The sequence below is a fragment of the Athene noctua genome, chromosome 4, assembly GCF_965140245.1.
Source record: "Athene noctua chromosome 4, bAthNoc1.hap1.1, whole genome shotgun sequence".
In the NCBI taxonomy this organism is placed as follows: domain Eukaryota; kingdom Metazoa; phylum Chordata; class Aves; order Strigiformes; family Strigidae; genus Athene; species Athene noctua.
The window spans coordinates 50,006,257-50,030,261 of record NC_134040.1 but is presented as its reverse complement, the minus strand read 5'-3'; the positions used below and the strand labels follow the sequence as shown (position 1 = coordinate 50,030,261).

General features: G+C 43.1%; 1 protein-coding gene across 3 annotated transcripts; it reads right to left on the bottom strand.

The window, feature by feature from the left end:
• Positions 1-277: 277 nt before the first annotated feature.
• On the bottom strand, positions 278-23,591 carry SCARB2 (scavenger receptor class B member 2). Of its 3 annotated transcripts, XM_074905296.1 has the most exons (13): positions 23,278-23,591; positions 16,448-16,605; positions 12,459-12,606; positions 10,849-11,037; positions 9,973-10,064; positions 9,110-9,229; positions 7,997-8,175; positions 7,308-7,426; positions 5,311-5,384; positions 3,796-3,847; positions 2,992-3,150; positions 2,782-2,852; positions 278-1,398 (listed from the first exon to the last, which is right to left on the bottom strand). In XM_074905296.1, exons 1-12 carry the CDS (start codon positions 23,392-23,394, stop codon positions 2,823-2,825), a joined length of 1,437 nt encoding a protein of 478 aa, XP_074761397.1. In that variant the 5' UTR covers positions 23,395-23,591; the 3' UTR covers positions 278-1,398; positions 2,782-2,822. The 3 variants fall into 3 exon arrangements, with proteins under 3 accessions (XP_074761397.1, XP_074761396.1, XP_074761399.1); XM_074905295.1 differs by lacking the exon at positions 2,782-2,852 and having other exon boundaries at positions 23,278-23,577; XM_074905298.1 differs by lacking the exons at positions 2,782-2,852; positions 9,973-10,064; positions 10,849-11,037; positions 12,459-12,606 and having other exon boundaries at positions 23,278-23,575.
• Between the last annotated feature and the right edge of the window lie 414 nt (positions 23,592-24,005).

The window sequence follows — 24,005 nt, the reverse complement described above, 5'->3', positions numbered from 1 at the left end:
GCACTCCTCAAGGCAACAGGCAGATGAATGTCCTACCGGCATCCTGCTCCTCGGCTGAGGTTTAGGGTGCCAGCTCTGTCCGCCTGCTGTGGCGAACATGGAAGAGGCAAAGCTGCAACTGCGAGGACCCTGGGCTGTGCCAGGTGCTTTTAGCTAATACAGGTAATAAATAACTGCACAGTCACCATGAAAATCCTGGTTGGAACAAGCTCCAGATGAACCAAACAGTTGACCAAGTCACCAGCTAAGAAAAAAAAAAAAAAACAAACCAAAACAATGCAAAAACCAATGCCTCTATTTAGAAGACAATAATACATTTTTAAAATATGTTTACCTATCCAGACCTAATGGAAATACTTCTCAATGAGAATACTCTTTTAATTAGGGAAAAATACTTTTGTGATTTTTAAAACAAGTTTCCACTTGACAAGTAAAAAAAGTGTTATGACTTTTCAAGGCCTGATGCATACCTTAATATGGAGGTGTGCTTTTATCCTAAACAGCAAATGTAACTGCCAAGTCTGCATTCACATTAAACCACACAGCTGGTAACTGTGACACACATACCAGAGAAAAAAACACCATTTTTGTACCCTCCACCATCAAGAACAATGTTGTGTTGTGTTTTGGTTTTTAAGTTGAAGGAAAAAAAAACAAAACCTTAAGGATAAATGCATCGCTAATGTGCAATGAGATTCTGTGCCGAGTTAGAACAGTTAAGAGGTCTGTATGGAAAAACATTTCAAATCATCAGCTTCTTTTTACCTGGTAACTACAGATGCTCCATCAAGTTTCACTCCATGTTTTGGATTAGTTGTACAAATCAGTTTTGTGAAAGGACCAATGACATTAATAATAAACAGTCAGTGCATACTGGTAATAAGTAGCGCGCAACACTTTACAGAAAAGACAATACTAGGCCTTCAGCAAAATTGTCCGTTGTTCCTGGGTGATACAGGAGCCTGCTCTGGTTCTAGAAGGGTACTTCGTAGCCCACTCTCCTAAGGCCATTTGCAAATTCTACCCGTGTCGTTTCTGTAATGAACCAGGCCATTTTATTTTCACTGATATAGTGGTTATGATCGTCTATAGCTGTCAGTGCAGGTACAAAGAGAGTGCAGGGTTGAAAAAAGCAGGATCTCAAGCAGTTTTAAAATGTAGTTTTACGGTTGTAACTTAGCTGGTAAGAAAAGTCTCCTCCCTTGATGACATTGCAGATTTTTTCCATCTCTATACCATAAAAAGTTGTATTTGACATGATCTTTTCTCCACAGTGGACAACGCTGGGTAGTGGTAGTTGGCATTAGGTCAGCTCTAATAGTTTATTCTCCAGGGTCACATGTTAAAGAAAATCTACTAAGATGTCCGGATGAGTGGGGATCTTTCATCTTCAGTACTCTGAAAGAAAAAAAACACAACACAGCACAGTTAAACGTGGCACATTAGAGAGCTTCCACGGTAGGGAAGCTGGACTGCCAAGACTCCAAAAAGGAAAGGAAAAAGCTCTTGGTTCCTACTTCTAAGTACAATTTCCTGTAAAAGAACGAGCACTGTACGAAAAAAGCCCCAGAGGGTGGATGACAGCTTGGGCAGGGACCTCTGGCTCACTGTGGCACCATACAGATGGTGGCAGGCCATAACCAACCCTCTCACAAGGAGATCTGTAACTAGCTGAATTACCTCTGATTGCAGGAAAAGCAACACAAACAATGTAGAGAAAACACAGAATTTAGGTGTCCCTTTGTCTAATCCTTGCGCAGGGTTCAGGAATATCCAAGAGAGCTGGTATGAAGCTATACATGTAGGGTGGGGCAGGAACACCTGGGACAGGGGCCTCAGGCAATGGAAGAGTTTTGACTCTAGCTGAGCCTGCCGTAACACAGACAGACTCAAAATCTCAAAGGACCTTTTTTTTTTCTGAGCCTACTAAAATTTATGTACCAGGCTCTCTTGCAAAGGAACCTGAAGTACAGTCCTGAGAGCATCTGCTTGTGAAACGTTTCCTGGGTACCCAGAGAGAAAATCAAGGATGAAACCAAGAGAGCCAAAGATCAGCTGCTCAAAGCCACTGCTTGAGGAAAGGAGGCTGCACACCTCACCGCCAAACTGCTGCCATGTCCATCACAGCCCTTGTCCCACTGGAGATGTGATAGGAGTGGGACCCCCTGACCCAGATGGGTCTCACTGACTAAGACAAAGCATATGCACGGTGTGGCTGGGTGCTCTGCAGGTAGGAGGGATGGTGCTTTTTCACACTGTTGTAAGATAGTATTTAGGAAGCACCATACAAGCAAAACCACACTAAGACCACAGCAACTAGAAGGAGAAAACAGCCTACTAGAGTACCCACTCTATTTCACTAACCAAAGGATTGTCTCACCTGAACCCAACTGCCTTGCCTATTAGGGTGAAATTTTGGCATTATCTTTCAATGTGACTAGCAACCTTAAAGCCAGCATGTCGTTTTGTGACAGAACTTTTCATAAATCGACATACAAACTAGTACTGTCTGGATAAAACCTTCTGCAAGTTGTTGTCTGTAAAATTAATCTGTTCTTTGGTCATAAATTTGCATCAGGATTCTGAAAAATAACCAACTGGCACAGCACAATTGTTTCTACTGAGAACACTTTCAGATTGTTGCTGACTAAATCTGCCCATTAAATATGGTGGACTTTTCCATCTTGTCCTTCAGGGTCCTCTAGACAGGCTGATTTTTATTTTTTTTTTAAAACTATTGTTGGCAAGGGAATTAGGCACAGGTGATACGATCTGCCTTACCATGTTTCTTATATTAGCTCCATTCCTTTGCTTTGGTGCATTTATTCTGAGTCTATTAAAACTTCCCTTCCCTAGAAAGGTCATTTTAAACAAAAACAACATATAAAAATGTTTGTATGCAGAAAGACACTGAACAGGTTAAATCAACCAAAAGAAAATCAAATACAGGCAGATGTACAGTAAGCAAGGCCAAATTCAAATGCTACTTACCTCTTCACTTATTCCTCTGGACCTGCACACGAGCACAATAAACACAATCCCAAAAACAATTCCTAGAGCCATGATTACAAAGGGGATTCCAGTTACAACACTGGCTTCCAGCAGGACATGCTTGAGTTTGTTAGCAGATACTTCATCAATCAGAACACTCTGGAGCATAGAGAGATGAAGAGGGAAAAAAAGTTTATTTTTGTTCTTCCTTTATATTTCACCACTTTACTTTTGTGAAGGGTAGGGAAACAACACTCCCACAGCTCTCCACCTCTGCTTCATTGCTTCTTGATATAATTTCCCACTAAGAATTCTTATCTCTCCTCACATGGCCAGAGGGATCATCTAGTCTGCATTTCAAAAGAAAGTAGTGATTTTTAACTCTCAGTTTAGGAATGACATAAAATAGTCCTGCAATAATGGTGTACGTAATTTGAAACTAGTCCCCTCGAGTCCTCCATGAATCCAGTTAATTTAGTGATCCAACTACAGCACAGGAATATTCACAAAAAGTGACTCAAAACCAGATGTGATCTTGTGAACTCCCACCTCCTCATCTGAGCAACCCTTTTCCTCATGGCCGATACCTTTCAAATTAAAAGAACTCTCTGACTGAGAGTGTTTTGCAGGGCTGATGGTCAACAAGCAGCAGAAGGCTGTTAGTTAAACAGCAACAGCTTCCTACCTATTACTGTACAAAACAACAAGAAAAACAGCATTTTCTTTTCGGGTTAACTCAAAAGACAGTATTTTCGCAAGCATAAACATACCTCAACGCTGCAAAGGAATAACAAAAATAATTACCTCGTTGATATACATCACTGGGAAAATTAGCGTTCGGATGTTGCCTGTTTCACTGGAAAAAAAACAAAAACAAAAAATTATAGTTTTGCAACTTTTCAACTTGAGGATTCTGAAGACAGATTATAATAGAACAATGAATGAGGAAACCATCCCTAAAAAACATCTGGGCTCTTCCTTTTCATTGTCAATTTTCACCTCCCTACGGGAGTAGAACAACCTCAATCTCCAAGATGGATAATAAATTCTGTTTTGGGAGCAATGACATATTTTGGGAGTTGGTGAGGAGAGAAAGAGCGGGAACTATAAGAGGCTCATTAATAACCCACTGAATGACAGATTTGTGCCAGTCAGCAGGAATGCTAAGCTAAGTTGATGTTGAAGGTTACTCATATTTGTAAAACACAGAAACTATTGTTCGAGCAACATGAGCACAGCAGCAAAAACCCCCCAACATTTGGCACACATGAAATAACAGCATACGCCTAAATTGTGTTAATGTAACAGCTCCTGGGCGCTAGAAAGCAAGATGATGCTATTGTGAAGAAACATCACTGACACTCACTCCCAAGAGGATCAGGCAAATAAAATACTGCTTTTTTAGTTATATAACAAAGCTGTGCCAATAAACATCAGCTGAGAAGCTAAGTAGGAAGAATAGCTACCACACAGCATAAGTTACAAGTAAATCAACACTTCAGAAAGACACAAGATGAAGGGAATGGTATTTCTGCACAACTGAGCTGCAGTTTGGGGACATGCCCCTGAAACTGGAATACCCAGAAAACCAGGTAGAGTCCGTCCGCAACAAAGAAGAAATGGGGCATTTTACTCACGTTACCCAGGATTGTACACTGTTCCCAGTTGCAGGGTTGTACTGACTGCCAAAGTTGCTGTACAAAGATTTTGTCATAACAATGCAGTCACAGGCAAGGTACTTCCCTCTAGATGACCAAATGAGCCCTCCTTCCTGAGTTTTAGCTAGGGCTTGCCTGCTATCTGAGACATACCACTTGGTCTGCTTTTTGTGCTTGTCGGGGAAAGTCATGGGCAGCCTTGTCTGGGGTCATCCCTTCTCTGGTTTTCATGTGACCACTGCTGAGAAATGATGGTAACTGCAGTATTTTTCTCTCCTAAAAGCTGTGAAGAGTAGGATGGCATGTCCTCACTGCAGTGAGCAGCCACTCTCTGAGTGCTAGCTGCACTCCACTGGGGCGGACCCTCTCTCTGAGCCAACAAACCAGTGTGATATGACTGATGCCACCACAAGCATCACATGGAAACTGTCCACAACATCTCACTTCTCTTGAATACTGCCTTTATGCTGCAGATGGAACTGCAAAATCTACTTGATCTGCAAGAAGAGAAGATACTGCCGCTTGTAACAGATTTGACTGGATTTCTCTCTCTCTTTTAATTGAACTCTCCAACAAATATTCCATCTGAACACTGCAGACCAACTCATTTTGAATATCACATCAGATCTGAGATATCAACCTGGCAGCAGAGAACACTTACAAAAATTCAGGTAATTTTCTGACGTGAACATTGATCTGCATCCGCTTGGCTGCTTTCAAGACAAGTCCTGTCAGCTGGGGAATAAAAGAAATCAGTGTAAAAAACAAAAAACAAAAACACAACACCACAAAAAACAGTAGACATGAAATAATAGGAATTGGGAGGATACAACCTAATATCTACCCTGGTGTGGACTTGAAAGGCAAGACAAGACCCACTTAGGGTTATTATTTCCCTTCACCAAGATACACTTGTAATTCATATACCTACATTCCAGTCTGCCTCTTAAATTAAGGAGATGTGAAGAGGCTGCAACAGAGATAAGGGTGCCATCATGCTGTGCTGTGCTGTGCAAAATTACACTTCAGCTACAGAGGATCCCCTTTCCTTCCAGATCCAGCTGTGGTTTTGGAAAAGGCTACTACTTACAGCTCCTTGCAGAGTCTCTGCAACAGTACTCAGAAACCAGAAAAATCTCAGCCACAGACAAACCTTTCTTTCTAAAGGGTGAAAAACAGCTACTGACCAGTCAATGGGAGTGTGCAGCCACAGAGATGAGTGTGAAACACTTCTCACAGTAATGCCACCACTACAGTATGAGTTGCAGTTGGCTTTCAAGCAGCAAAATTTAGTCTGAAGAGTGGGTGGGAGGGGGGAGGTGCAGAGCTCATTTTATGCTAGTACAAAAAAACTGGGTAAGTAGGAGCAGGGTAAGAGGAAGAACCTGGCACCAAATCAGATACCAAGCAGCATCTGCACTAAACCTTAAGAGAGGAACTATTCAATTCCCTCTGCTTTAGCTACAGATAACAGCTTGATGAGTCAGAGTACTCAATTTCTGTAAAGCAGGTCATGATTTTGCTCTTTCCATCAACCTATATTCCTATGTGTAGATGTAGACATCAGTGTTGTACTGGTTTTAGCTGGGATAGAATTAATTTTCTTCACAGTAGCTGGTATTGGGCTGTGTTTTGGAACTGTGATAAAAACAGTGTTGGTAACACACGGATGTTTTAGTTATTGCTGAAGAGTGCTTACACAGCCTTAAGGCCTTTTCTGTTTCTCCCATTGCCCTGCCAGTGAGTAGGCTGGAGGTGGGCAGGAAGCTGGGAGGGGACACAGACAGGATAGCTGACCCAAACTGGCCAAAGGGATGTCCCATACCATATGACATCATGCTCAGTGATGAAGAGCTGGAGGAAAGTTTGCCAGAGTTGCTGTTGCTCAAGGACTGGCTGGTGGTGGCCAGCTGGGATTATTTTGCATCAATTGTTCTTGGTTTTGTTTCTCTCCCCTCCCCACCCCTTACTAAAGCATCTTTATCTCAACTCGAGTTTTTTTGCTTTTACCCTTCTGATTATCTCCCCCATCCTGCTTGGGGGGAAGCAAGTGAATGGCTGTGTGGTGCTTAGCTGCCTACCAGGGTTAAACCACAAGTGTAAAACTACAGACCATCATCTGCAAGCTCCCTTTATTTGACATTTCACAGTGGGAATACCAGTAACTCTATAAACTTCCATGAAAGACAGCATCACCACACTTCTGCATCTCTCCTCTCATGACTCCATGTTATCTAGATTGAGTCCAACATCCACTGAATCTTGACTGATTTGCTCTTTTGGTCCACATACCTAGCTTAACTTGGGGAAAACATAGTCAAGATAATATTCAAATTATTAGGATGGCAGGGTGAACAGGAAAAGTAGCCTCATCTGCTCCTAAGAAATGTTTTAACTCCTTCATCTCATCATTACTGGTCTGATAGCAGGTCTAATTACACAGGAAATGTGTGATTAGACAATGGGAAAAGTATTTTAATTCTTGCTGTCCAGCAAAGTTTGCTCTATACAAGCAAATACAAACAGATCAGTTCCACATAAACTAGTACAGCTTCCCTGAGGTCAACAGGACTATGTTGATACACACCATCCAAGAAGGTGACCTCAGTCCATGTGCTTGGATTCACCTACATAACCCTTTAAAAAGACTGCACTTACAGGATTGATGTCCAGAAACGTCTCATGATATTCCTTTTTTGGATGCATGCCCTCTATGTCCTCTATAAACTTTTGATCTGCTTGGTAAAAATGTGGGGCTGATAGAAATATTGGAGCACCTGAAATGTGAAAACAAAAGTCACCACCTAAAAAAGGCAGAGCAAGATTCGAGGAAGTCTTTGAGGACCTCAAAACTCTTCCCACCGTGCCATTTACAGTAAAAGGAGAAGTCCATTCTGGAGCTACAGAAGCAACACTCTGACTCCCTGTCGTCAGAAAAAGCCAAACTTTCCCTTGTGCAGCATTAGCATGGCTTCACATCTCAAGCTTGCACACTGGACTTTTGCACTGTTTTCATTCAACTACTCAGTTGTGACAGCTACCTGGATAAGAGCAGAGGATAAATGCCCAAGCTGTTCAGTATGGATCCTGGTACTTCCTTCTGATTTCTTGATTTAAATCATTGCTGAAGCACACAGTATCCAGCATTGGTAGTGATGTAGAGGAACATCCCTCTACATCACTACTGCAATTTTACCACCAACCGATCACTTGTCGGTGACTGATTTCACTGAGTGCAGTCACATCCACAGGCCTCACCAAGCTGTCCTCATATATTTCAGATAGAAAGGAGAAATATGTTCCCCACTGATGTCCCTCTGGTCTGCTTCCACCACCTGGTAACATACCTTGCTTGCAGATGCTGACATTGAGGACACCAGTGCCCGGGCAGTTTCCCGGTGGCACACAGAATCCAGCATTGTCTGGGTTAACCGTCGTGTTGGCAAAGACCATAGCAGAGGGCACAAAGCGGTAGGTTGGGATGCCTGCAACGGCTCCTGAGGTGTCGTACACCAGGTATAAAGATCTGCAAGGAAGAAAAGCCAGACTCAGATTTCTTAGTCTTGAGAACACACTGAAACCTGCTGTAGAGGTCAGCATTCTTTGCTGATACCTGTGTATCTACTTAAGTTTGCAGTAAGCTACAGGCTTGGTTTAAGCCCATTCCAACGATCTTCTGTATTGAAATTAATAGGCTTTTGATCAGCAAATACACATCTTGTCATTCTGCTGCTACACACAATAGAGGATGCTGCACCAGCTATGCTGCTCCAGGGATACTGATGCTTGCCTTCAGCAGTTCAGGGCCTCACTCTGGTCCCCCTGTTGCTACTGCATGTGAGAGAGTGCTGGTACATGCTACTGAGAGGGACAAGGAAAGGAACACAGTCGTGGAAGGCAGAGCAATTAGGCAATTCCCAAATTTAGTGTAACACACATCTGTATTGACTTAAATAGAGAATTTCAGATTCAGTTTTGTTCTTCACAGGGAAATGGGCAAGGGAGGAGACAAGGTGGAACATAAGGAAACATCAAGACTGTCTTCATCTTGTTGCATTTCAGACAGCATTATGTCAATTCATGAACCTCTGAAGAGGGAAATCCAGGTTCTCTCAAAAAGCAGGGCACAGAGGAAGATTTTGGACGAAAGAAGCTTCAGGCAAGGTTCATATAAATCCTTCCATTCCCTGCATTACTAGCCTTGCAAGGCAATCCATTCTGTCTTACCAGGCATCTTCCAAATTCTCACTTCATTTTGAAATACCATACCCTTAACTTGATGCAGATTGGGGTGTTTTTTTGGTGTAACTCTCTCATCCTTCATACCATGAACAAATGCAGAACACTCATACTGTTAAATAAAATCACAGAAGGAAAAACACCAGCCTAACATGAAACCTCAAGAGGAATGGACTTAAGTGCTCTGCTTTAAAGTCTGTGTGACATTTTCTTCTCCTTACCTACAGAAATCAGAAGAAAAGATATAAATGTTCTCCTCTTTGCTAATCAGCGGGTGAAAGGATGTCCCATCTGTTCCATTGATCATGTTACATGTCTCTGTTGTCCACCAGCTCAGTGACCTGAAGAAAACAAAGCAAAGAGAGTAAGGGTTAAAAGATCTCTGAGTAGTGGTCAGGTGATGCCAGCTCACTGTCTAAGCAAACGAGAATTAGACCTGTACAGTTCTAAGTCCTCTTGCCTCAGCTCTTCTAAGAAAAATAGGGATTAAAATGGGTTTTAATTGCATCTATAGTCTATTTAAAGAAACCAGCATCAGACAAGCAAGAATATGTCTGCTGGAGTTCCCCCCATAGATGTAATTGCTGGCAGATGTTTTGTTTAATGGGAGAGAGGTGCTTTAAGTAGTCCATCTTTTGCTGCTTTGTAACATGCACTGAAGAAGTGTTAGATACCCAGGTGCAAGATGTTCCTCCCAGTCTTGGCTCTGGGTATAGAGCAGCAAAGAAGGGTGGTGTCTGGGAACACTGGTGGTGTGGATGCAGGAACACTGTCCCCACAGGTGGCTGGGATGGGTGTCCTAGAGGAGGGAGTGGAGAGAGGGTCACCTCTGCCATTGGACAGCCAGGTGTTCAGAGGGGAGTATTCAAAGCACTCTGCTCTCTAAGGACTGGGGCTGTCTTCCTTTCATAGTTATATGACACAAACCAAAATACTGGAGGGCTGCTCTGAAGCTACAGCTGCTAAGAGCTACCACCATCCTCAGAATAAAAGTACCTTTTTTTTTGTAAATAATGCTTATGTTCATCCAAAATGTGAGAACAGGAAGATTTTGACAGAGGCTACACCACACTGAAAAACTTACTCTTTTCCTTTCCATTCCACAATCCTTGAGAAGTTAAGGTAGTTCGTTTCCCCACTTAGGAAAACATATTCTCCATCATCAGTTCCATTCATCTGCAAACAGATACATGAGTTTTTCATCACTCCACTCATTCTGTAACACCTGGCTGGTAACCACAACAGGGTGGCAGGAGTTTAAGCTGTCATCACTTCAAATCCACCCTACAAGTGACAGACTCCTGCTGAGGTTAAGTGCAATTCATTAAAGTTCACCTTGAATATAAATGAGGTGGAAGCGACTGGGCTAGATTCCTACACCTTCCAAGTGAAGGAAATGTAACATCAGATTAGCCTTTTTTTCCTTTGAAATTTGCCACTGAAAAAACAGCCCTTAGCAAAAGAAATAAACCCACAGAAAATAACCTGAGCACTGCAGATTATCTCCGAGAAACAAGGAGTCCCTGCAGTCCAAAATGACGTGCAATCAGAAACACCGTGGAAGTCACTAATGGCTGCAGCGCAGAAAAAACATGCCATTTCAATCAATTACTAAGGAAGTTGGTCAGGAAATTTTTCTACTGATTTGCACAACTGGCCCCACAAAGCCCAGGTTATTCAAGCAAGCACAGGCAATAGTGGAGTGGTTGACACCCATCTTTGAAGAGCTTACCTATACCTGATAAAGGGAAGTCAGGTAAAACACTCACAGCTATGCTACCGGCCAGTGCCTAGGTACAGCTAAACTCAAGAGGGAGCATTCTTCTGCTGCCCCTGCAGCCTACCTCCTGGCCTCAGTCCAAGCACATCCTCCTCAACTGGGTGGCAATGACAGTCCAAACTCTGTAGCAATGACATCACTCCCCCTCAAAAGCATCAGAAAGTCTTGTGTATCAGTTACCTTATTAAACAAACCAAATACTGGATCGATCTCAGGATGCAAAAGATGAATGGTTGACAGGAGCCTGTCTTTGTAGCCCCACAGTAATTCATGAACGGTATGAACTGTAAACAGGGATTCTTGGTACAGAAGCAGCAGCACCTCTGTGGCAAACTGAAGAGGGGTTGACCTGGTCCACTCCATTGCAGTCTGCCAGGGGATTGGAAAGGGAAAAATGTTCAAATTTATTGTAAAATAAATAATACCAGCTGCATACAAACAGACACATTTTAGCACTGCACATGTTTCAACTGTATTTTCAGTCACATTATTTCCACTCGTGGCAAGTAATGTGCTGGCTAACAGGTTCTTCAGCTTTTCTCCCACAGGGATGTGCTCTTGCAGATACTCGTTCAGCATGGCACTGGCACACAGCCAGCTCAGTTCCATGCCACTGACTGAGAATGGATTTTGAATGAAATGTCCAAAACTGCTTTCTAAACAGCCTGAATTTCACGAGTATATTACAGTTGGAGATGTGCTTTAAACTTCACCCTTAGGAAGTTATGGTTTACATTTTTAAAAGATAGCCATTTCTCCAAAATGCACACAATACCAAAATTTATTTCCTTTCTAGCTGACAAGTGATTTTACAACATGTCTGTAAAAGAGCAAAAACAAAAGAAGGGAATATTCCTTGGGCAAACCAATCTGTAGTTCTTCTAGTACTGCCTGTTACAGTACATCACAGTCAAAACTCTGAACAAGATGTAATATTTACCACCACTCACACAATGCCTGGAAGGAATTGTAAATACAGTGACTGTATTGTTTGCAACTTTTAGTAAGCTGAGTCCTATCTACTACCATATACAGTGCATTTATGTATTCATTCATAAAATCAGACAAGACATTTTTGGAAACGCTGCGGAAAACCAGAAATGAACGCACCCTGTAACCGAAGTCAATTAAACTATACAGAGAGTAAAGGCTTAGTTACACAATCAACAAGTATTTTAGAACAGTCTCATTTCCTCTGGAAGGTATGACAGCTTTAGAGCTGCTTGTTCTCCTATCATTCCTGTATGAGACCAAAAACTTTTACCTAACACAGTTTGGGGATGCATGTTTTAACTTTAATTTTATTCTGAGAGCACCTTTTCATTCAGCCATATCTGAAACTCCTCTGCTGTAATTTTTTTTTTCAACTTGAGATGCAGACTTGGAGGCAGTTTTTGCAATTTTGACAAAAACATCCCCAGGCATTCCAAACTTTCTCATTCAAAAGTCATAGTTCCTCCAATGCATTCACGTCTCTAATGCCCTAGCTTTACCTACTCATGGAAAACCAACAAGCGTGATTCCTGCTCATCTCTGAAGTGCATGTCAGCTCTCGGCGTAAGAGTGAGGCATTAACACTAAAGAAGCCTATGGCAAGGGAGGAACATCATAAAAAAACCCACAACAGTCCAAACCAAAACTGAACGTAGTATCTGCCCCAGACATAAGCTGCCTCTCTCATTCTTCAATCACGTTTATCTACCACAAAGGGAGAGACAGTATGAAGCAACAAGCTGCTAGTTATAAAGTGTGTTGCGGTAATTTCCAAGCAGAAATGAGAGAGAACTCACCACTGCAGGAATATTAATTGTTCTAATCAGGTCCACTTCAGGGTCTCCTACTGACTTCTGAGGTTCAAACACATATGTCTTTGGATTCAAAGCAGATACTTTGGTACCATTGTCCAAAAACTGAACATGCACTCTTGGCCTGTATTCTCTGAAAAACAAGAGAGTTTGTTCTCTAATCAAGTTAAACAAGTTTAAAAATAAAGTTTAAAAAAAGGGGGGAGGGGGGTCTCCCCCCCGGGGCATATATATATATACACACACATAACATTAATTGCAATTAACCTATGGCTATTCTACTGTTTTAAGTACATAAAGGGTGGGATTTTCAGTTCATTAGGGGTAGATTCACTTTTGCTACTGCTGCTGTCAGCAACAAAACTTGCCTTTAAGTCAGCGTAAACTGAATCACACCTCAGAGGGTGCTTCCAAAAATGCCACCCCCCATGTTAATTGCACTCTGTATTTTTGCCTCATTTAAAAAAACCTCCAAGGAAAGAGAACAATTTCAAGCAGTACAGACAGATTTAGAGGCACTATATATGGGACTGCACTTGAAGTACAATTTGAAAATGAAACTTTTGCCTCTTTGCTGCAGGCAAAATTCGCTCCCAGACAGACCAAGATGTAGGCTTCACGTAAATCTCATTAATCTGACCTAAGAACATACCAGAATCTTTCTGCTGCCTTCGAAGTACTTTGCACTAGGACTGCTGAGCTTACACGTGACATGACTACAAAACAAGCCTCATTTTAGCTCCTCTCCTTCAATTCTCTGGTAGGAATTCTGGACATGACAGAAATTTAGCTGAATTTTTGCCATTAACTACTTGTGGGGTGGCAGGGTGCTTCTGATGCTGCCTAAGCACTCTGACAAGCAGCATACAACTCAGGATTGCTGACAAACAGGTGCAATTGGCAAGCAACACCAGATGCTACCTGATGGCCTTGAGGAAGTCAGATCTTAACTACCCTGAAATGTATGTCATAAATATAATTCAGTCCATTGGCACTACCATTTTACAAACAAGAAGCATAAAATTCTGCAGAACTAGCTGGCTCAGGCTTAAAATGAGCTATACATGTGTCTGAAGCAAACTTGAAAATGGAAACGGCAGGTTGTCTGCTCATGGCACGATCCTTTCAGCGTTCATGTGAAGCAAAATGCACTGTATTTCTTAAGACTACATTTACTCAAGAATTTGTTGACTTTGACATTGCTTTGCTTCCTGTTTAAATTTTAAATCCCAAGATGTGAAGGGGAATTATTCTGCAAGACCATGTGCTATCCTAGATCCTATCCTGGCTGCACTGGATACATCAACGCAGCTTCATGACAGGCTGTATTACTCTGATAGGCTTTCAAATTTAAAGCAAACTGGAAAGGCCTGTGGAAACTGTTCTTGTTAGAAACCAACCATTTCCCATCATCCTTACACAAACAGAGTATCTACCACTCTTCAGCATCCCTACCACCTAGGAACATTCTGGTCTAGCAACACTTTCAGCTTGATTTGGCAAGAGCCTCTTGTACAGGGATCTACTTTATACCCTAGGGCTTGAACTGAGGGGATAGAAACAGTTGTGAAGCGCCTTCCCTAAAATAGGCCAGAGTTAAACCTGAGAAGCCTCTCCAACTCTAAAAGGGCCAGAGAGAAAAGTAATACTTCCTAATTAGGGATATGAGTAGGAGGATCTCAGATGTTAAAGACAAAAAGCTTCAAATGTGTGCAAGACCAGACAATATTCAAGTGTTCTTTGGGACTCAGAAGGCTTATGCAAGTAAGCAGTTTGCACTTTATCATTAATTTTTATATGCTGCAAATTCAACTTTCATGATTTATAAACAATAGCACTACTACATTTGTGTTACAGAATCTACCTCTGTACTAACTTGATTTACAATGTGTGTTGGTCAAAACTATGAATTGCAGGAAGAATATGCAAGAAGAGACTATTTAGCTGTCCCACCTCCTCTGTTACTCATTAGATCTTTTGCCTCTGCTTGTCTGGGCCAGTTCACCTCCAGCCTTTTCCCCCCCAGTACCCTGTTATATAAAAACACTGAACGATGCGCTTCATGTTAGGGCATTTTAGGTGTTCTGCCACTTACTAACCTAAATGAGTCTTTCATGTTTTGCTACACGGGGCCTGTAAGACAAACTTGGTATTTATTCTCTGGCGCGAGCATGCAGTATGTCTGCAACATCATCCATCCTCCCTCTCCTCCCACACGCCTCCTCTCTTCCTCCACCCACTGCTGACAGTCTGGTACAGTCGGCACTGACAGCTAGGCAAGGATTAAAAAAATCTCCTGGAAAAGAGCACTCCACTTTTTAACTTCCCTATTTCTTCTATTAGACAGAGCACAGCACAACTGAATCCTGTCCAGACATGTCAAAAAATCAGGGTAACCAAACAAGCCAGAAACACGGCAGGGCCGGAACACGCAGCCTCCCTCCCTCGCACTGCAATAAACAATTCAGGGAGAGCCTGCATGGCCTGACCCAGCGTGCGTTGCATTGCAGGGGAAAGCTCTCCCAGCAAGCCACAAACCAGCAGCTCAGGCTGGGCCTCCCCTCAGGCACAGACCAACCCAGCCAGCTACACATCACCAGGCCTGTCCATCCCACTGAACTCTTTCATGGATAAGGCGCAGCTCCACAAACTGGGCTGTGCGTGACAGCCAGAAGACACTCAGAGCTAAGAAAAGAAGTTAGCAAAGGAGACTGAGCATCAGAGTGCGGAAAAGCATGGGCCTATGTGGTTTCATGTAGCTGCATTACACCTAGAGCTGGCCCTATTTATCTTCCCAACAGAGAGAATGCACTGCTGACTAATTATCAGCATTATACTACAGAGACCTGAAGAAAAGCTTGGGAACTTGAAAGCTTATGTAACTTTTCTCCAGCTCTACTGCTTTATCTAACACAAGGTATTTTGCCAAAGTACCGCATATAGTTTGCCAAGGCTAAACAGACACAGTACTGAAATAGAGGAGACAAGAGAAAAGATTGATGGCAGAGGGTGAAGCAAAGCTGAGGTGTGGGAGGAAAGAAACAGAAAGGCAAGACATACTGCAGCGACCAAGGCTACCACAAAGGCTCTCCCTTTTATTCTATAGTATTTTTTTAAAACACTAACAACCAGATTCTGATCATTTTGCAGCTTGGGTAAAGACAACTCCCTCTGGCACTAAGCCAGTGCCCAGTCTGAATGAGTGTGTGTGACCAGAAGTAAGACTGACAATGAGAAATTAACCTTTTTGCTGAAGTTCTCATACCTCTGTGACTTCAAAGACCATAATGCTTCCTGCCACAGGACTGCTCTTAGTTTACACTGCTGCATGCAGCAGAGCAGAATAAAGCTCTAAAGGAAAACTACCACACAGAATGAGAGTTCAACAGGCTGGATAAGCTCCAACGCTGCATGCAGCCTTAGTAAGTCTGGCTGTCTGTAAAAATAGTAGGTATGCCTGAATCTAAGTAGATTTTATAGTGAGGGGGGACTGAGGAAGATCCCTGCAGTTAACACTCTCTAACTGGTTTTCTGGCCACAATTCTACTGATGCGAATTGGGTAACTTCAGCTAGGAACTGATTTTTGAGTGAACACATGAATCACACTTTTATGCAACACTCCCCTTTCCAGATTCTCAAACATCACCCAACTGTTTTTTCTCTCATAAAACAGTAAGCCAGGATGCAAACAACTTCCTCTGTGTTCAGGAACAGCAGCACACAAGCAAAATCTTGCCCAAAATCTGACAGAAGTCACTGGCTTAATCTGAAACTGACTGCAGGTTCTCCAAATGTCAGTCCAGTTGTACGGCCTGGGTGGTGTATAACCATGCTCCCTTGAATAAACTTTTACTCACACAGTAACAGCTAGGTTTTATCCTAGAATGGGATCCCAAGTGTTCTGGAACCCCCTTTTTGGCTTCTTCACACACAACAGGTTTAGTGAAATGTGAAAATAGTGAAATGATCCTACCGGTAGGTGTATGGCCCTATTTCCTCTACAAGAGGAGTATCGCCTTGAAGCACTTCTAAAGGATTTGTCACATTAAAAAAGTAGAACTGCATGTAGACTGGTGGAGGAGGATCTTCCCAGGCTTCAAAGGTTTCCGTGCCATTTTTCAATACTGTTCCCTGAAACGATAGAAAGATAGATTCATTGTTAACAATAGACACTGTATGATATTTATAGGAAAAGAGAAATTTTATGCCCTTGGAACAAGCACAGGCAATAGGATTCAAGACCCCAAGTCTACCAATGCTTATAGATATGTTTTACTTTGAAGCATCTCACTAAATATCAACAAGATCAGATACATGCTACAAAGGCTCACTGGCTAGGGGCATACTTTTGTTGAGTTTACTGTTCCATGTCTTCCCACAAACACTTCTACCTGACATTTTTCAGAATGAAGACTCACCAGCTATTACACAGTGATGCCATTGCATTTCCTGTATCAGCAAAAACCTAACCTGATGTAAGATACCATGAAACATGCCAGCATTACAGATAAAAGTAGAACTTGTCAATGGGAGGCCAAGAAGTCCTAAGAGACCTCTTAGGAGCAACAAGGCTAGAAAAGAAGCTTAGATTACTTGTGTTTAAGATTTCTTTCCCTAAGAATGTCAGATTCCACTACAGCTGTGAGATTCTGTCTCCAAAGCAATTAGACTTTGTTTTTCAGTGGCTTGTGAGGAAAACCTGAAAGGGACAGAAATTGCTGTCATGTAGGCATATCAGGATTCATGCCTTTCTGAGATCTTTGAATAGGGCAAAGATTCTTTGCCCTCTGTCTTTAATTACATTTCTACACCTATAAGAGTGCATGTGTCTCCAGACCCAGGGACTGTCTATTCTATAGCCAATAAAATGTGAACCTACAAAAGAAAAGCTATAAATCATTATTTTATGGCAGAAGCACTTAACTAATGAATCAGTAATTACCTACCAACATATGCATGTTATAAGGCAAGTCACAACTGTACCTGTGTGTAGCTCCATTGGAAACATGTAATAAAGCTCTTAACTCTTCATTTTATTACCATTCCATTTTAGATAAAATTCACCCCAACTATAAAAGCACCAACACCACCAAAATCAAGGCTTTTTGTATAGCTATAACACTGGTATTGCTACTGTGGTAGTAAAGAGAAATTTGGTTTGCAGAGTGGAATTTTCAGGAATAAGCACAAAGAAAACTCTATCTTTGAAAACCGTATCACCTGTTGGGCGGAAGAAGGACAGGGGGGAATAATTTGCAATTAAATGGGTCTCATCAACACTTGCTCTTTTTATTCTTCTGAGAAAACAAGTCAAATATTGTGAGTGCAAGCTCAAAAGCAGGGCAGTCTGGACTGCTGCCATTTCTTGGTTACTGTTCATGGGGTCTTAACTTTACCAGCCACAGTTGCCTCAGGAGTCATTCTTGGCCTTCCCACTTAAGGAACTGTTTTGTCGTCGTGTAGATTTTAATTTTGAATGATAAGATAAAGAGAAGAGTGTTTCAAAGAAAAAATTATTGGCAGGAGCTTGGAATGGCAGCAGTATTGCTGAATAGCAATGAAAGCCAACCCAGCTGGTAGCACTTCGCAGTTGCAGACGGCTTTCCTCTGAGAATTTCAAACGACATATTCTGTGCATACCACAAAAAAAAGAATGTATTTTAGACATGCTTCAGGAGGTCTGAGCATTTCTTTGGAACCACCAACAGCTCATATGTACCGTTTCCTACATAGCCCAATGCTTCTGATCCTGTTTTCTTGTGAACTATGCCAAGGAGGCTCATCCCCGTATTCAGAGAGAGCCCTCCTGAAGCTGGTTTGTAGGATCAGGAACAGAAAATCTCCCAAAGTCAGGCATACAGTTTTCATGATGCCACCATAAAGGGCTGGAAGCAAGACAGCAATGTATTTAAGATACTACAGATGACCATGATAGCTTACCTCCACAGGCAAATAACGACATTACAAAGTCAATTATTTCAGAGGTGCTGGTGTAGTGAACTACTGATGTCTGCTCCTTTCCTAAATTGTATAAAGCTCACATATCTCATGTGCATGAAACACAGTGAGTTTAAGCCTGACACTGATAAACAGAGTAACTACTGTCTGTCTTGACCTTAACCATCCATATTTAGGAATTTGAACTGTTCCCTAACAACTACTAAGCATATTCAGGACACCTATCTGTTGCTCAAATGCCTCTCATATGAGGCAACTAAAATGAGAGATTAGTAATCATTCTAAATGTGCAACGTTTAAAAAAACTAAGTGCACTCTGGTCATATTCAGCTCAGTTTAAGGCTTCAGTCTATCCTTTATAACAGAGGGATCACATTTACAATGTGCAGGGAGGCCATGTCCCCTGTCCCTTTTCTGAGCTAGACTGAAAACAAGTAGCTCCCCAGCTCAAGGTAGCATCGCTAAATGTAACACAGGTTTCTACCACGCTCTATATACACATATGCATCAGATTACATGTACAGAGCATTAATAAGAAGGAAATGAAGGAGGATTTCTCTGGCAGGTTGATTTAAATACAGGCTCTTGAGATTTTGAAATCTTAAGTGATCCATCCCCTAGCAGACGGGCTACAGAGCAAAAGGGTAGTGAAACAAAGTAATCTGGTGATTTATTTCCTGGATCCCCATGACACTGGATCTCCCACAGAAATGACGTGCCTATTTATAGCTCTGTACAGTGACAGCTCCAGATGTATTCCCAGACAGACTCACAAACTTCTGAGCTGGATTCTGACAGACTCCCACGAAACTCTCAAATAATAAAATATGGCAAGCTCTCTTCTCCTATTTTTTATTAAATGTTAAGAGGAATATTTGGGTCTATCACATGATATTACACATCCTAGACCCGAGAGAAAAACATGAGCACATATTTTTGAGCAAAACATACATCCATGACCCTCAGCTACGGCACTCAAGTTTAGCTGTGCTGACTTTCCTCCACACTACAGCAGTATCTGATGTTACACAACTGGGAATGCTTATTTATTTGTCATAGCTGTGTTCACTACTAGGTTGGGCAGGCTGCAAGATATTACATCCCAGGACTGCTCTTTAATCTAAAGTATGTAGTTATATATGTAGTTACTGCTGCTGTACTGTGTAAGGCCCGAGCATCAGACCTTTTGCCTTGCTACATTTGTATGCAAGAAGAATAGATACGAAGTATTCCAAAACCTTAAGCCAGACACTAGTCCTGCAGCAGTAGCCTAGAGAAGCCTCAGACCCAGAGGCCCTGTCTCAGAGATACAAGGGTGTACCTACTGCAAGATCACAACCTAAAACCAGTGGACAACATGATCTCCCGTCTGCTCGCAGAAGCACAGTAGGGGTTCTTCTGTCCAAGTGGAGTCCACACTCATTCTAAATGTACCAAAGCATCCTTCCTACTGATTTAATTTATCATGCCAGTGAGTGATTTGCAGCTACCTCATGCGCTGGTGTTTCCTTGTCTTGACCATGCTTCACACAGAGGAAATCAAAAGCAAGCTTCCCCTCCCAAATATAACTGTTACTGGTAGTGATGGTGGGGGTGGGAAATGGTACTGAACATTTCTGGAATCTACACAGAAAATTAAATTCTTTTTTTTTTTTATCTTGGAACTGCAAAATGTTCTACTTCCAAGACATATTTTTATGCGTTCATCTATGACAGAATTTAACTGCAACTTTTTAAGACAAGTGGTAGGGTGAGCTTTTAGACCAACATGAACAGACTTCTCTAAGCCCGCACCTTGGGAATGATCTGCTCAAAGGAGCATCTCAACTGATTCTTCCTTGAAACCTTCACATTAAACTGTGCTGAGAGCTCTAGTGTTTCACATTAAACAACAACAGCAAAAAAAGATCAATACATAAAATCCATCAAGGGACAATATATCTTTCCTGTCCTTTTGGGTCCTAAACACTCCAGACAATCCAGCTCTAGAGATGGCTGGCAACAAAAGTCCAGTAAAATTTTGAGGGGTTATAAGACTACGCATTTTCTAAAATTATCAGTGTAAGGTATGGGGCATAAAGAAAACACTTGAGGTAAAGGACCGATTGCCCAAGTTTGGAATTAGGTGGATAGATCAAAGGTTGTTATATTAATAAACTGCACACTTATGGCAATAAAATACATAACTATATAACCAACATACAGCATAAGGCAATCACTGCTAGCAGCTATGAAAGCCCTTCTCCTTTGGGCAGCTAATTTATTCTTGTTCATTACAAGTTTTTTGCCTTTATTCGATGGAGTTTCATGTGCTAACTCTTGACAACAAACAGATATTGGACAAGGAAGATATCTGATCTGGCATGGCACTCTAATTCACAAAAAGCCAGTAAAACTGGCAAATAAGTTGACAAGATTTTAATGCCTTCTGGGAAAGGTGTTCCCACTGTCCTTGTCACTACACATCTGTCTGCTGATTTTCAAGGGGATGTGAAGTTTGACACCAGGCTGGATTCCCCACTATTCCCACCCCACCACTGTACCCAAGAATAGACTTCTCTTTCCCTGCCTCTGGCTGGAAAGGATGCAGCACACAACCCCCCTGCTGAAATCCCACCCTTCCTCAGTGGTTCACAGGTCCTGGGTTTGGACACGCAGGTGCTTCAGTGGCTCCAAAGTGCAGTCTTCTGTTTCAGCTGTAGTTGAGTCTGCAAAGACAGCTCCTCACTGCAAGTCAGCTCTGTTTCAGGACCAATGGAAAGCCCTCAAAGGAACATGAACTACCTGTTGTAAGGGCAACCTCTTGTCCCTTCTGCAACTCCAACAACAGAGAGGTTGAGGAGGCTAAGAAGGGCCAGAGTGCTGAGATGACATTTCATGTCCAATGCCCTGGACCGCAGAGTAATCAGAGAGCTGGAAAAGCTCAAGTCTGGCCATATTTCAAAGGCAAATCGAGATATGTCTATTTGCTCAAGATTTTCTAAGCTTGCATATGTGGTTACACAAGAGACAGCAACTTTCTAGACTACACACAAATGAGAAAAAACTCACGTGGGATAAAGCACGTGTGGAAAGCAGCCAAATCACCAGAATGACTGGGAGCACATGGCTTTGAGGCTGAAAGCTGTACTTCTGCAGTTTGTGTGTGTTGCTCCTGCAGAAGGCCAGGGGGGAGTCAGTGGTTAGCGCAGGGAGCAGGACACTTGATTCTGTGCAATCTAGATATGAGCTAGCACAAGCAGTAAGCAGGAAAAGACTGAGCTCTGGAAACTATATCCTGCATTACTGAAAGCCCCGCTGAGCGAGTAACAACTTATTCTTACATAATCAACCATTAAGGGTAAGGAGCATGTAGCTAAGAGATAATACGCATAAGGAGGATCACACCTAATTCCTGACAGTTCTATACTCTCCCGCCAAACCATCTTATTTACCCCACTGCTCTTTTGATAAGAAACTAGAACTTCTGCTGTGATGCAGATGACAGACTTCTTTCCAAAGAGACCTAAGATCTGGGAGATGGAACTAGTTGCACATGCCTATGCAAAGCTGTACTGCTTTGCCTTGGTTTGCATACAACTTTGCATACATTAACAGTCACATCACACCTGGCTTTCAGACTGCTTAGAAAAGGTATGGGCCGGCAATAAAATGACTTCAGGATAAACTATCCATCACCCATGCTACGCTCCAGCACGGCAGAGACACGTACCTGAGAACAAACACTGCAGGAATAGCTGTACAAGCAGTTTCTGTAGAGCAGCTGACACACTGGCAGGCTGCATGACAGCTTACCCTATGGCAGCCTTGGTAGCCTTTTTTTTTTTTTTGACTATCCCCTGAAGTTTACAGGCACACTTCAAAGTGCCACAACTTGCTTTAAGCTGACTGCCAACCTAAAATTGCAGTCGCTAAACCGAACTGATTTAAGACACTACAGCTTCTATGTTAGGAAATGCTCCTTGTCAATACCCCAAAAAAAAGAATAGTACTTTGGTTAGGACATCACAGGGGATCAGCAGACTTCAGTCACCAGTTAGACAATAACACTAGTCTGTTCATTTGTTAGCACTCTTGGTTTCTGTCAGAACTGCTGAGAGGATGATATTCCTCAGACTAGGTAGACAAGTAATTGTTCATTTACATGCTTCACAGGTATGTCAGGGGAGTTACTAACACTAACACAGTTGACCCGTCTCATTGGAACACCAGATAATGCAAAGAGCCAGTATGAGGAACAAAAGCTTAGGCAGACCATGAATACTGAAGGGCTCTGCATTCATAACAATACCGGGATGGGTGTCCCCGAGGTGTGCTACAAGCAGCCTTTAATAACCGGGTGAAATACCTCGCTGTCATCACCCAGCCTGGGAAACTACCACGTGTTTCAGCCCACAGCACCTCCGGCTGCGCTCCCGAGGCAGCAGTACATGGAGCAGCAGAACAAGCTACTGATGAAAGCTGCAAGACAGCGATGATAGGGATGGCAAAACAAAAGGGGTGCTTTAGGTGTCCCCTGCTCGCCTCATGTGCTGCTGCTCTGGAGAGGGCTCCTCACTACAGCTGCTGCCCCCCAGACAGTAAAGCTGCCTCAAGAGAACTGATTTTTACTCAGTTTGAACCCAGCCCAGGCCCAGCGCAGCCAGAGCTCCATCCCGAGCCCCAGCCTAGCCGGGTGGTGCAGGGCAGGGGGGGTTCACTGCCCAGGGATGCTCCTGCCCCCACCCAACCACAGCTGGTGCAAGGAGGGAGCCAGACAACGCCCCCCGCCAGCCCCCTCCCTCCGTCCCAGGGTTATTTGGCGAGCGAATAAAGCGGTCAGGAGGGACCGGGCCGTGCTCTTACCTGCTTCACCTGCAGGTCCACCACTGTCTGGAAGACGTGTGCTACCAGCAAGGAGATGCTGGCGATGAGCAGCGTCATGGCCAAGACCCCCACGGTGACGAGGCACAGCGACTTCATGGCTGCTGCCGAGGAGAGACCCGGGCGCCGCCACAGCCGCCGCCAGCCTACGGGCCGGGCGCAGGGGGCGGGCGGCCGCCTCGCTCCGCCTGCCACGGGCCGGGAGGAGCCGCCGCCGCCGCCCGGGCGGGTCCCGGAGCTGGGGAGCAGCGGCCGGGGCGAGGGGAGGGACTACGCTTCTTCCAGTGGGGAGGAGGGTCTGTGAGCCAGGCCCTTGCTCAGTCCGCAGGGCTGGTGGCCCTATCCCGCTTTACCAGGAAGAGGGAAAACGTAGCCGAAAATAATTCGGTTTTGTTCCTGCTTGCGAGGCGAGCTCCCACTGGCACGGCCGAAGTCTTCCTGTCTGGTGGGGCGGGCTCTCGATGATGCAGCAGGCATCTTTAAAAGGTTTTCCTGGAAAACAAGCAGAAAAACAGCTATTCCTCAGCAAGATGATTAGGGAGAATCTTGTAGAGAACACGAACGGCCTCTAAACTGAATTAAGTTTCCCAGGAATCTGATTCTACCATAATTCAGTACAGGTCAGCTTCCACTAACACAGTTAAGCCGCTCCTAAGAAATAAATTGATGTACCCATTTCTCCTTTAAAAGACCGTGCATTGCTCCTGCTC